Source organism: Protopterus annectens, chromosome 15.part0 (genome assembly GCF_019279795.1).
Source record: "Protopterus annectens isolate FY-2018-M chromosome 15.part0, PAN1.0, whole genome shotgun sequence".
Classification (NCBI taxonomy): Eukaryota; Metazoa; Chordata; order Ceratodontiformes; family Protopteridae; genus Protopterus; species Protopterus annectens.
This window is the reverse complement of record NC_056749.1, coordinates 111,424,685-111,438,025: the sequence shown is the minus strand read 5'-3', so window position 1 is coordinate 111,438,025 and position 13,341 is coordinate 111,424,685. Positions and strand designations below refer to the sequence as shown.

The window sequence follows — 13,341 nt, the reverse complement described above, 5'->3', positions numbered from 1 at the left end:
CCTTAGTGCAGCTAATTGCCAAGGGAATGTCGTCCAGATCTAAAGAGGTTATTGTTCCATTGTCAGACCAATTATTGAGGTCAACACTCATTTCAGTGTGAACCTCACTAGACATGCAAACAACTTGAAAGGCTAAGAAAATCACAGGCTTAAAGCCCCTACACTACCAAGGCTGATGGTACTGCCCCTTTATTCTGTATTCTACAGATTCCTGAGGGAAGATCTACACCTCATCTTCTACACCATTAGAAAGCCAGTTGTCCAGGACCTGTTGTATCATGGCAAATCTGATAGTTTCACAAATAGCAGAGTTAGGGAACTAAATCTTCACAGATAAATCAAACTTAATGGAGAGACATATTTATCATCCCTTGCCCCCCTCCCCCCCGGAACAGACTGTCCCTGCAGATTAAGCGGTATGATACAGTATCATTCTTCAGACAATACCTAGATGACTGGATGGGTACTTACAAATTTACTTTAGGATTGACTGGCTGTCTTCTTGGAGAAAGGGTTTACTGCCTGAGAGTGGGTACTGGCAAAGTATAAATGGTTGTGAGACTCAGTTACTTTGCAATTCCTGTGATCCTTTAAATCCTATGAAATTGGAAGCATGTTTTTTGAAAATGGATGGACATCATAAAGATGTCATTTGCATTCTAAACAAAGCGGGCAGATATTACAAAGAAAGTGTCCTTGTCCTAGGCCTAAAGCAGATAATCCTTAGGCACTAGATGAGGTTGCTGGTATTATAAATATCCATTTTCTGAAGAAGATACAGATGTGTCTGACAGCAAGATGAGGGGTAAAGACTGGACAGCCTGTCTCACCTGACCCTGGGAGGGCATTGTATTAACCTCTACTGCTGAATGCCTGCATGAAAAACTGCTCCCGGACAGGACATGCATGGAGTGTTTGGGCAGGAACCAAACCTCAGAGTTTAGCTGCATCTTGTTAGCTACCATTGTTGTACAACATAGCCACTGCTGCTTATGAAGCAAAATTGTGTGTGGAGGTGTATGGATAATAAGGGGTCACAAGTCCCCTGGGCTGACATGATTGTAATCCTGTGCCACTTTAAGGGCATCTCTAGATGAAAAATTGGATGGCAGGGCAGAATGTGCAATGCCTTCACTTAGAACATTACTTAATTTGTGTTAACCTGAGTCATAATAAACTCTTCTGATTGCTAGTTATGATTTTTGGCTTACACCCTCATATGAAGAAGAAAAAAAGGTGCATCCTGACAACTGCACGTTAACTTTCTTGTTTAGAGACATTTAACTGAGATGCTTCATCTTGCCATTGTCAACAGTTGTGAAAAATAGTGACATAGAAACTGAATATACGCAAACAGGCATGCCAAGGCAACCTTTACTTTAAAAGTACTCTGCATAAATCCTCTTTTTTTGCCCATATGTGATTTACAGAGACTTTTCAAAGTATGCAGTCATATAATTTGGTAAAGGGGAACAGCAAAGTCCAAAATATTTTTCCTTAAGTGGTCATCTTCTTTCACACCATATTGCAATGCATGGTTACATCTTGGAAGATGTATTTTTAAACATGCAAATATCTCTAGTCAGTTTGTACTATGTTTAACTTACTTCGCTTACTTTTATGTTTGAAAATAGATAACTCTGTCTAATCAAACACTGTGGTAAAGTTGACAGCTTCAGCAGGTTAATAAATCTTTTTAAGGCAGTTTTATTATGCTTAGCCACATGGCTACATCAAACTTTGTAATGAATCCTCTGTTATAAAAGAAAAAAGACACATCTAGGCATAAAATATCCTTCTGACACACTAATCAAGCATACATTAGAATATTGTAAAAACTTTGCATGCTAAACACCCCCTTTAATTTTTGCGTGATGATTGTAGCTAGAATTTGGGAAACATAAAATAATTATTTTGTGGTAAGAAGAAAGCACCTAACAAGCGTGGGGTGAAAAGAAAGATTTTTTAATCTAGAGCTGTTTTAAAATGAACAGAGGAAAGTTAGTGCTGCAACAGGTAGCATACTCGCCTTTTGTGTAGGACTGTGGGTTCTAGTCCCATACTGGGTAGATTGGTTGCTGACACTGCAGTGCAGCAAAATGGGGGTGCTGCACTCCTGAGTATGTTGGCCTTTGGATGAGATGTTAAACTGAGGTCCCATGTGCTTGGGCTGGTGGTAGCCCAGGTGGATGTAAAAGATCCCACAACACCTTTCAAAAACAGTAAGGGAAGCTCCCTGATGCCTAGGCCAAATTTCCCATAGTAGTACAAATACCACATTGGGTGTCCACTGGAACGACACTAATAGCCTAAGTAGTCTGGAATCTGCACCTGAAGTATGAACTCTGCAGCTAAAATGTGTCAACGCAGTAGTCTAGAACCCTGCACCTGAAGTATGTGTCAGCTGTAGGCTGGAACCCTGTATCAGAAGTATGTCACAGCTGTAGGCTGGAACCCTGCACCTGAAGTATGTCACAGCTGTAGGCTGGAATCCTGCACCTGAAGTATGTCACAGCTGTAGGCTGGAACCCTGCACCTGAAGTATGTCACAGCTGTAGGCTGGAACCCTGTATCTGAAGTATGTCACAGCTGTGGGCTGGAACCCTGCACCTGAAGTATGTCACAGCTGTAGGCTGGAACCCTGCACCTGAAGTATGTCACAGCTGTGGGCTGGAACCCTGCACCTGAAGTATGTCACAGCTGTAGGCTGGAAGGAATAAAAACTTCCCTAGGTGTTGTGTTGGTATGGGAGAGTAATACATAAACATAAATGAGAGAACAAAACTGAAATGAGAAAATGTTGAAGAAAAGCTTATGAAAATATTTTGGATGTGTATTAATGAACAGTGGGCTAAAACAAGAACTATAACCTGAAGGTGTTCAAATAATATATTTGCTTAAATGGAAAAAGACAACTGAACATTTTTTGGATGTTATAATTACTTATCTGGCCAAGTTTATCCCACAAAAGTGAGGCATTATTACCCTATTATATGATGTAGCAGTGTAAGATGGAGAAAACATGGCAGCAACAAAAAGGCATTTGGTGTCTTTTGGCAGAAATGAATACAAACACTGCTATTATATATTATCATGTTGGGGGAAGTTACAGTAGGTACATATGCTTTGAAATAGACGTTGGAATGATAGTTGCTGTAACATCAAATTCCAGTAGAATATGATTCAAAAAGCAGAGTGAAAAGCATCAAACACATGTTGACGTAGCAAGAAGAAAGCTAACAATTGTATTTACTTCAGACAGATTTTTTTTTTCATCAGCTTGTCTGGAAAACAGGTCCTTGTAGAGATGAACCATGAACCATTAGAGAGCTAACTGAGAAAAACATTTAACAGTACTCCACTAAGATTTCAGAGACAATGAAACATCCCTGTGGCTAATACTATAAATCAGGGAAAGAAATGAACACTGTATATTCATAATTTACAGGACACCAATGGGCTGCAATGGAAGATGGTGCAGAAGCCAAAGTGTCCTGCATTATGAAGTGAAATGAAAACTAATACAGGTAGGCACAATGTAAGAAAAACATCCTAGGGGTTGCTTAGAGAAAGAACAAGGTAGTAATCAGCATACAGGATTACTGCAACATTTGGGAGGAAGTAAATGAATGAAACCAATGGTTCAGGGGTGAATAAAGCCAGTTTAATATTAAACAGAAACAAACAAAGACCTTGTGTAACTTGTTCTTATTCTTATGGCACGCAAATCACTTTTAGCAGGATTCAGTCCTAAATGTTGAGATTTATATTTTACTGTGTTCTCAGCTGATTCATTTAATAAAGAAATGGAGGGCCTTTAAAAAATCAAGTGGCACTGATTGGGACCACATCTTTTGAAATTTTCTTATTTATAATATTTCCAAATCCAATTGTATGCTTTGTCCACAGTTTATGGTATTGTTAATGGCATCACATCTTAAAAGCAAAAAAAAAAAACTACAAAAAGAAGTCCACATAAGTAGGCACTATAGCACAGCTTCCTGTAAGTTATTTTCAACAGCCAGAGTGTTTCAGTCCAATACAAGTATCCTATCACAGCTACCTAGAGCTGACCAAATATTCCTCTATAACACTGTCACACATAGCACAAACATAAGTGATCTACTGTGTCACTGAAACACTGTGACACAAAGCACTTACAAAAGTGATCTATTGTGTCACTGAAGCACTATGGCACACAGCACACACAATTCAGTGTGTCACTGAAACAATGTGAGACAGCACACAGGCATATGTGATCTAGTATGTCACTCTAGGACTGTGACACAGAGCATACGCTGAGTGATCTAGTGTGTCACTGAAGAACTGTGACACAGCACACACATAAGTAATCTAGTGTCTCACTGAAGCAGTATGACACACAGCACTTACATAAGTTATCTCGGGTGTCATTGAAGTACTGTGACACACAGCACACACAATTCAGTGTGCCACTGAAGCACTGTGACACACCAGAGAAACATAAGTGATCTAGTCTATCACTGAAGCACTGTAACACACAGCAGGCACTTAGTGATCTAATGTGTCACTGAAGCACTGTGACACAGCACACAAACATAAGTGATCTAGTCTGTCACTGAAACACTGTGACCCACAGCATACACTAAGTGATCTAGTGTGTCACTGAAGAACTGTGACACACAGCACACGCACAAGTAATTTAGTGTCTCACTGAAGCACTGTGGCACACAGCACACACATAAGTTATCTAGGATGTCACTGAAGTACTGTGAAACACAGCACACGCATAAGTGATCTAGGGTGTCACTGAAGCACTGTGGCACACAGCACGCACATGATTCAGTGTGTCATTGAAGCACTGTGACACACAGCCCCAAATATAAGTGTTCTAGTCTGTCAGTGAAGCACTGTTACATACAGCACACACATAAACAATCTAGTGTATCACTGAAGCACAGTGACACACAGCACACACTTAAGTTATCTAGGATGCCACTGAAACATTGTGACACACACACACACACATGCACATAAGTAATCTAGCATGTCACTGAACTATACTGTGATGCATAGTGCACATAAAAGTGCCAGTGAAGTACTGAGACAGGCCACAATTTTAAGTACTCTAGTGTGACATGCAGTGCATTTATACATAGCATGCTACTGAAATACTGCATACTGCAACACTTATATGGCATCTGCCACAGTAAATGTTTATATGTGTGGATTATGTGGTTATTCAAATAGTAAACTGTTGTAACTAACATGCTAAATTGTCTCCTCATAATTTCCTTACTTTAGTGCCACATTAAAGCCACTGTTGCAATGGGTTACAGTAATACCATGTGACATGTTTATCTAGGAACCCATAACCAATTGGGAAGCCCAGAAGAACTTTCTTAATGTCCACATTTCTTTCATATCTATAAATGGCCTAGTGAGTGGGTGGGGTTCCATAACTGTTAAGGTCTTTAACTCATATATACATGGCACAGGGTTTGATTCTTACCTCTAGTTATTGGTTGGGCTTGTAATAACCTGTAGACTGATAGCCTATTAAATAAATACTTTAAATGAGCATCCCATTTTGGAAATAGAAATCTAATTGTACTGGATAATAGCCAAAATCTGAACTGCAACATATTATAGAATAGATTCACAGGTTCTTAGGTTCACAGGTAATATCTATTAGGGATACACAGTGTCTGTTGTAGGAGCATCATTCCCTGCAGGCTTACTGCGCAGCTGAATCTCTCACAGAAGTACTGAACTACAAGCTAATGTGAAATCTGGTGTCATATAACACAGAGGTATATTTTAAACATGCTCATTTATAGTATAAATCTTTTTCAAGACACAACATATGACTACAATAATCTGACAGAAATATTGAACTGGGAAGGACAGCAGACTTGTTTCTCTACCATTACTCCTGAAAGTTTTGTATAGTATTACCTGTAACTTTTGCAAAGAATTTATCATTACCACGGAAGGAGAAACACAAACAAGTGGTGTAGTTTGCTGTGGTCTGATTAGGGGATGTGAGGTCACAGAATAGTGACGTGGACATGGTGATAAGGGTGCACTGCACCTGCATATTAACATCCTAACAATTTTAGCTCTTGGCAAAAAAAAAAAAAAAGGGAGAAAGAAATGCTGAATATTCTTCCTAGCCAGTATGTTGGTCTGCAAATAGTTTTGGGTTTAAGTTCCAAGAGGATTGCACTAATATGTAGCTTTGAATACAAGAGACATACAACATAAACACACACATACACACACACACACACACACACACACACACACACACACACACACACACAGGAAGAAAGAAGGCCAGCTCAGCTGAGGGGACTGATTGCATTGTCCCTTCCCCTCTGCCATACCTCTGTTAGTGCATAGCTTACAATACAGAATTCTGCTTCTGGCCTGTAATATGATAATATGAAATGAGACCTACGTCCTTCTTCTGTGAATTTGCTGTTTGCCATAAATACCTCTGGCAGGCCATTGCATTTGGCTTGGAAAGCAATATAACAAAGGAATAGCAGACTGACTCTTCTTTATTCCTGTGCCTGTGTGATTCCAAAAACTGATACAATACTCACATTTCAGTTACTTGAAATGTCCACACAGTTCAAAGAAATCATGCCTTTTCCACTGGCTTATATAATTAATGACTTAATAAAGTCTGGCATGTCCCTTCAGTGCACACTGATATTTTTTACTAGTTTTCATGAAGACATTCAAGGTTGGCATTTGCCACAAGTTTTTGTTTCTGCTTCTCGGTCTGGCTTCACTGACAGCAGCGTCTCCATTCAGACCTTATTCGCAGTTCTGCATTAACTCTAGTCACCTGACAGATGACATGCCGACATCATCTGTGCTCTGTATCACTTCAGAATGTTTCTTTATTAATATCTTATTTGATGTATCATTACATCAGGTCTGTAAAAGTGAGAGCAATACTTCAGAATGGATGCCACAGCGTTTCTTGGCTTCTTATGACCTTTATTAACATTTGATTCTGTGTCCCCATTTTTCTGTGGCAGTTATGTTTTTTTTCCCCATTGTTTACCATAACAATTGCTTCAAACTGTCATCATGTGTTTGATGTTGCTGTTGAATGAAGTGCTTTCAGTATTGCTTCATTATATTTATATATAGCAACGGACCATACATGAGACAAGGGTGCAGTTCATTTGTCAGGGAGAAAAACACTTTCAGAATATCCTGTTCATCTCTTGGTGGAATCTAGCTTCTAAAGCAACCATTATGTCTGAGTCAGACAGTCATAATCACTGCTACACTCTCAAGTGCTGTGAGGTTCAGTGCTCTGTGAAGAAACACAATTATATGGTATCACACGCAGTACATGCTGCAGCAGCATGGCCGTACTTAATCTGCACACGACAAATACTACACCAGTTAACAGCAGCATTAATAAACCTTGCGGAAGTCGTTTAGCTAGGCTCAAAAAGGAGGAATGTGTTCACCATTTACCTGGAACTGAAGTGCAATATTGCTAGAGCATCGTCTACCAAAATGTACCCATTCTGTTCACCACTTTGGTACCGGTATCATGGTACTGGTATCACTCTCACTCCTGTAGTATCTGTCGTGTTGCTAACTTTCATTCAATCTTTCAACGCAGTGATTGATTATTAAACTTGAGATGTATTACAGTACCACGGAAGGCTGAATCCATTGGTTTGTTTGGACATTCTTGCCCTCATGGTACATTAAGTGGTTTCCTTAATTCACTGTCATCACAGTAAAAAACAAAATCTTGAAGTCTATGAAAAAACTCTTCTAAAAGACAGGACATTTACCGATTATGTCCTAGAACATTCTGAATGTCTATTAAAAGGAATCTTATGGAAGCATGCTGAGATAAATGTATATTCCTTTACTGCATACTGCAGGGAGATGCCACTTGTAAGCATCTGTACTAGAATTTTTTGTACAGCAGTGTAGATGTTCTAGAACAGCTTTGTGCCCTTGTGAACACTGGATCTCAAATTATGTGTTCAGTGATGAGAACAGGTGTCTTTAATTACCTGTACAATCTGCTTCACATGGCTCACCTCCATTGTCTAAAAGTCCTACAAAACAAAAGAAGACATACAGAATGCCATCAGGACAGCTTTGAATAAAAGAGCTATAACATGGCTATAATACATTTTCGCTACCAAAGTCCATTACTGTAAATTTTCAGCTAACAGTCTATGCCTCACTACTGAGGAAAAAAATAATGTTAGTGATAAATACAGACAAGGTACTAACTATTTATGGCATTACCTTATTAATGTCCCAGTACTGGTTAACAAATTGTACTTTCAAGCATTTTAACATACCCTTTCTAGATTATTCATACAAAAAGGTAAATATTTTTTAATTACCTTTGTTATTGTTTTGCAACAAACTATAACAAATGGTCAATGAATAAGAAACTTTTATCAGATATCTGGTGTCATATCACAACAATATATATAATAAATACTTCCATATGTTTATGAGATACAGGAGAGAGATGAAGGAAGGTTCTAGAGAGGGGTTATTATGAGAAAGAAATCTCTGAAACTATCCAAACAGTAGTCAATTTGATTGAACAGGATAGATGAACTCAAATCCACCTATCTTATGTTTTTATTAGTTATTTTATTATAGTTTTTATATGTTAGGGTATTAGGTTATTCTAAATTGGTTATAAACATGGTTTTTTTTTATGGTTTTTTTGTTTTTTTTAGTTATTTTTTTATGTTTTTATATAATATATTATTTAATATGCGTTAATAACCTATATTAAGTATTATTATATATGGTATATATTCAAATGTTACTATCCCATTATTTTGTGTTTCCTTTTGTTGTTTATATATGCTATATATATTATTTTTGACTTTTTGAAATTATATTATTATTCCAATATTATGAGTGTCTTTGCTTGCTCGCTGTTGAAAGCGGAATGTGTTTTTTTTTATTTTTTTTTTTATAGTAGTGTAGTTGTAACATTACATTTATATGTTTCAAATTGAACATAAATGCTATAATTAATTACATACACATACACATACATCTTTTAGATATTTTTTTCTTGACAGACCTTGTGGTTTTAAGTTTGTGGAATAGTATGACATATGATGCATATACCACTTGGATTGTGAATATATAACAAATAGGTTTGTGATGGACGTGTAAATAACAGAAATGGGTGTAAATACCAAATAAGTGTGCTGATGATGTCATAATAGTTTTTACTATGTGAGTGTTTTTTTTACTGACCACATTAACATTGCTCAGTATAGTTTTTTTCTATACATTGAAATAACCTATCATTTACTGCATTTAAATAAAAACAAAAACCATACTCAGCCTCTTAGGTTTTCATCAGCATGTAGTAGTTTTGTGTTAAACTATGTTGGTCTGCCTAAGGTTTTTACTATCCTTTGCTGACCTCTCCTTTTGCTCTTTCTAAACCTGCATTTTTTTTCAACTGCAGCTCAGGTTCATGCATTTTTCAGCTTGACTTTTGGTCAGTACTCTCCACTGACCGATTAGGTAGTCTTCACTGTCAACATATCACATGCGCATGAGATGTATGAATGGTAGCATTAGGTCATCTTCAATGATAAGGAAGCCTCTGTGCCACTGACCATTAGGACAGCCAAACACTGTAGTGCACGCAGTTGTCCAGCAGGCATCAAGCAGCAGTCCAATGGGATTCAGTTCTCTGCTCCCCAAATCAGCATTATCAGCACCCTCTACCTAGAAGTTTCAACATGGTGTCAGAACAGCTACATTTTCCAAAACAATACAAGGACGTAAAATTAGTTGGTTTGTGAAAGAAATAAATGCAGACATGTTTGTCAGACAGATTATTGCTATGGTAATTTCACTTCTGACAGGAAAATCAGACACCTGTACATTGGCACAATCCCTTTTTTATAAATATCACTGAGAGTAAATATTTTGAATTAAGGTGTTACAGTGCTTATTTTTTGGAAAACTGAAAAATGGGCTGATTCATGGACAACGTTATGGCTATTTTTAATTTTCTGCCAAGAAAACGTTCAGTATGTTTTATGTTTTACTTTGTTTGTATGCATGTATGTAGGATGCAATTTAACACTATAAATGCAGAAAGAAAATGAGTAGTCTGAAAAGGAGTACAGTACATCATATACTGCTGGGATTACAAGTTCTTCCAATAAATCATGGATATGTTGGAACCAGCACTAGGAACTGCAGTGCCCAGCCCCTTGATAAATGAAAAATCTCAATCAGTACTTTCAGCTGCATGTGACAAGAATAGAGGTCACGAAAGAGGACTCAAAAAGACAGAAGTCACATTTTGTTTTCATTTAATGAGTAAAGAACACAGAATTTGGTAAAAAAAATGAATTCTAACATCAAAACACTGAATGGTGTTAAAAACTTTTCAGTGGGGTGTAGATATGCAAGCTGGTGTTTTGCCAGCTTTGTAGCCCCTAGTAGGTTTATATTAATAGTTAATAAAGTGTTTTACATTTTAGTATTGTACTATTAGCATACCTGGGTAGATGAGTAGTGAGTCACTGCTGCTACACTGGTGGGTAGATTAGTAGTGGGTCACTGCTGGTACATTTGTGTATACTTGTTAGATGTCCAGTTAACATTCTGGAATATTGTGCCTAATTCAGAAAATGGCATACCTGAAACGTTTGTAGGATACACAGTTTCCACCCCAGTGCTTATCTCCCCCAGGGTTCTGCATCAGTAGTTTTATACTAGTTTTACCCAGTAGCACTGCCAAAGTTACATAGTTATACCACTCTTGGTGAGGTGTGTTATGTTGTGGTGTATCTAAAGTAATGTCACATACAGAAAAAAATCCACTGTACGTTTTCCAGTCCACCACAGTGTACACCCATTTCACCCATTTACTTCTACTCTTCAAACCTGTGACTAGTATTAAAAATGTCTTGTCCCTTCCTCATCATATTCCTAAATTCTGAAATTAAGAAAATAAGCTTTAGAGTTATTGTTATTTTTTTTTTTTTTTTTTACAGTGGCCTCTAGGATATATTGTCAAAAAATTATGACTGAATGCTGTTTTTAACAAAATAAACCACACAAGAAATATACATTAAATATACATTAGAAATGTCTTTGTGATTCCTCTTGTGGAAGAGTATTTGCTGTTCCTTTGGCGGGCAGGGACTGAGAGGTACCAGCAGCTTGTTTGGCACCAAACTGTACATTAAATGAAGATGTGTTACAGGCATCCCAAGCATATCCAGAACAGGGCCGCCTTCTGTAATACTAGCTGTAAAGCAAACAGTACTCTCAGCAGAATACATTTACTTAATACAACATCTTTTATGATATAAAGAACCACTTGTCCTACGGGACTGGTTTCCATGCTGAGGCAATCCTGGAGAGCTGTTCTACCTACACTATTGGCTGAAAGGAACAGTCAGGGAAATAACCTGCTCACAAGCTGATTGGGTAGAATTCTTCTTGGAAATTTTCAATGGATGACCTGGAGGTAGTGAGGTGTGCAAGGAAGTCTGGAACTTGGCTTTGTTAATGTCTCACTACTTTCATTCTTCTCCTGAGTCACTTAAAGATGAATTACGTATATACTGCTTCCCTGTTGTAATTATGAGAACTTTAACGGTGAGTCCTGCATTTACAAACAACAGACACTGAACAACAATTAGCATATTGAATACTAACATTTGCAGTTACCACTTTAAATCATTTTTTTACAAGGGGGATTTACCTTTCATGTACTCTCATACCCCTTTACCTCGTATTAACTCCAAGATTGCTATGCCTCAAAGTAAAAGGGGGGAAAACACACTTCCTGTGCTTCAGGGCAGAGGGTGGGGCTACTTGCTGACAAGATTCCCTTGTGGAAGTGAAGGTCAACCAGCTTGGAAAGCGTATTGCATGACCCTCTTTAGCTGCTTAGGTGGACATGCTTGTTGGACATAGGGCAAAAGGGAAAACCATGAACCAGCACTGATGGCTGTCTAAATGGTAGCTCCTCCCAGTTTGATCTTGCCCTGGTGATGGGTACTGAATGAGCTGATTGGCCAGAAGGAGGTTGATAGTAAACAGATCGCAGGGTAAAAACTTAAAAAAATATGATGTCAGATTTACTCTACAAAAAATCCTTTTTGCACAGTTAATCTTGCTATTTTGAGACTTGCAGTTTTGCAGTAATAGGTCTCACAATTTCAAGCAGTTACTTTATATACTTACAGCCTATTTCACAGGAGAGAGGGTGAGGATTATACTTATCCACAGTGCTGAAAAACAAAGTCTTAGCCTTCCTTTGGAGGTACTCGCTGATCTCCAGAGGCTTCAAAATAAATTCCCTATGGAGGTGTTGTTCAGCATAGTATTATCGCTCATACTGAGATGAATGCCTCAGTGAAATGAATGTATATTGTGAAAGTAAAGATTCAAAATTTTAAGAATAGCCATGTCCAGTGGCACATAAATGATTCATCAGAACTGCAACTATTGCACAGGGGCCCTCAAAGAAAGATGTTTTGGTTCTTGAACAATTCCCATAGTTTACTAAATGATGACTTATCTGAGATCTCAGTCATATCACGTCTGTATGAATCAGTTTTCTTTCATTTTGACAAGCTACACCACTTTAGTAGGGAAATGCACACAGTTCTGCATGGGTCCAAGTCCAATCAGCAGACTTCTTGTACAGAGTAAATTACATTCTTGAGACTATATAGCAATAGAAAGATGGTAATTTCATCTAGAAACAGCACATGTTTGAGTAATGTTTTATCACTACTTGAAGTGGTGTGTATATTTAACAGAAATGTATTGTTGTCCCTGTATATTGCTTGTTGCTTTGTTATAGGTGCTGTAATGGTATCTCCAAGGCTGTGTGGCAGACTAAAAGGAACATATGAATGCCTTTTCATTTTGGCCACTCTCTTTTCTTTGAGTTTGTGCAACCTCAGAGTTTCTATACTTAGAGAATGGCAGTTTGAAGGTAGATCCTCCACACTGACAGGATTCCAAGGAGGAAAAATCACCCCTGCCAAAAGGAATTTTGTGCAATTTTGGTGGCTGCATTGCTTTGAGTTTGTTGTTTTAATGTTTAGATCTGCCTATTGCTATAGTTTGAGCCTCTACTTAATGAAACATGGTCACTACAGATCTGTTTTACTTACATATTTCTATACACAGCTGCATGGCTACTCTTCTCAAATTAAAAAGCTAAACACGTGACTGTACAGGTTTTTGAATGATTTAATAATGGTCATTTAAAGAATGGGCAAATGGTACATCAGCACCCTGACTGGAGAACAAATATTCTCCAGCAGGGTATTAATGTAC

General features: G+C 37.8%; 1 protein-coding gene across 3 annotated transcripts in view; it reads right to left on the bottom strand.

Annotated features, from left to right (window-relative positions):
- Positions 1-207: 207 nt before the first annotated feature.
- LOC122789976 (diacylglycerol kinase delta-like) overlaps positions 208-13,341 on the bottom strand; it is a 1,345,205-nt gene continuing 1,332,071 nt past the window's right edge. For all 3 annotated transcript variants that reach the window (XM_044057484.1, XM_044057483.1, XM_044057482.1), the window contains one exon: positions 208-8,087. In XM_044057484.1, the coding sequence (XP_043913419.1) occupies positions 8,035-8,087 (53 nt within the window). In that variant the 3' untranslated portion in view covers positions 208-8,034. The remainder of the gene's footprint in view (positions 8,088-13,341) is intronic.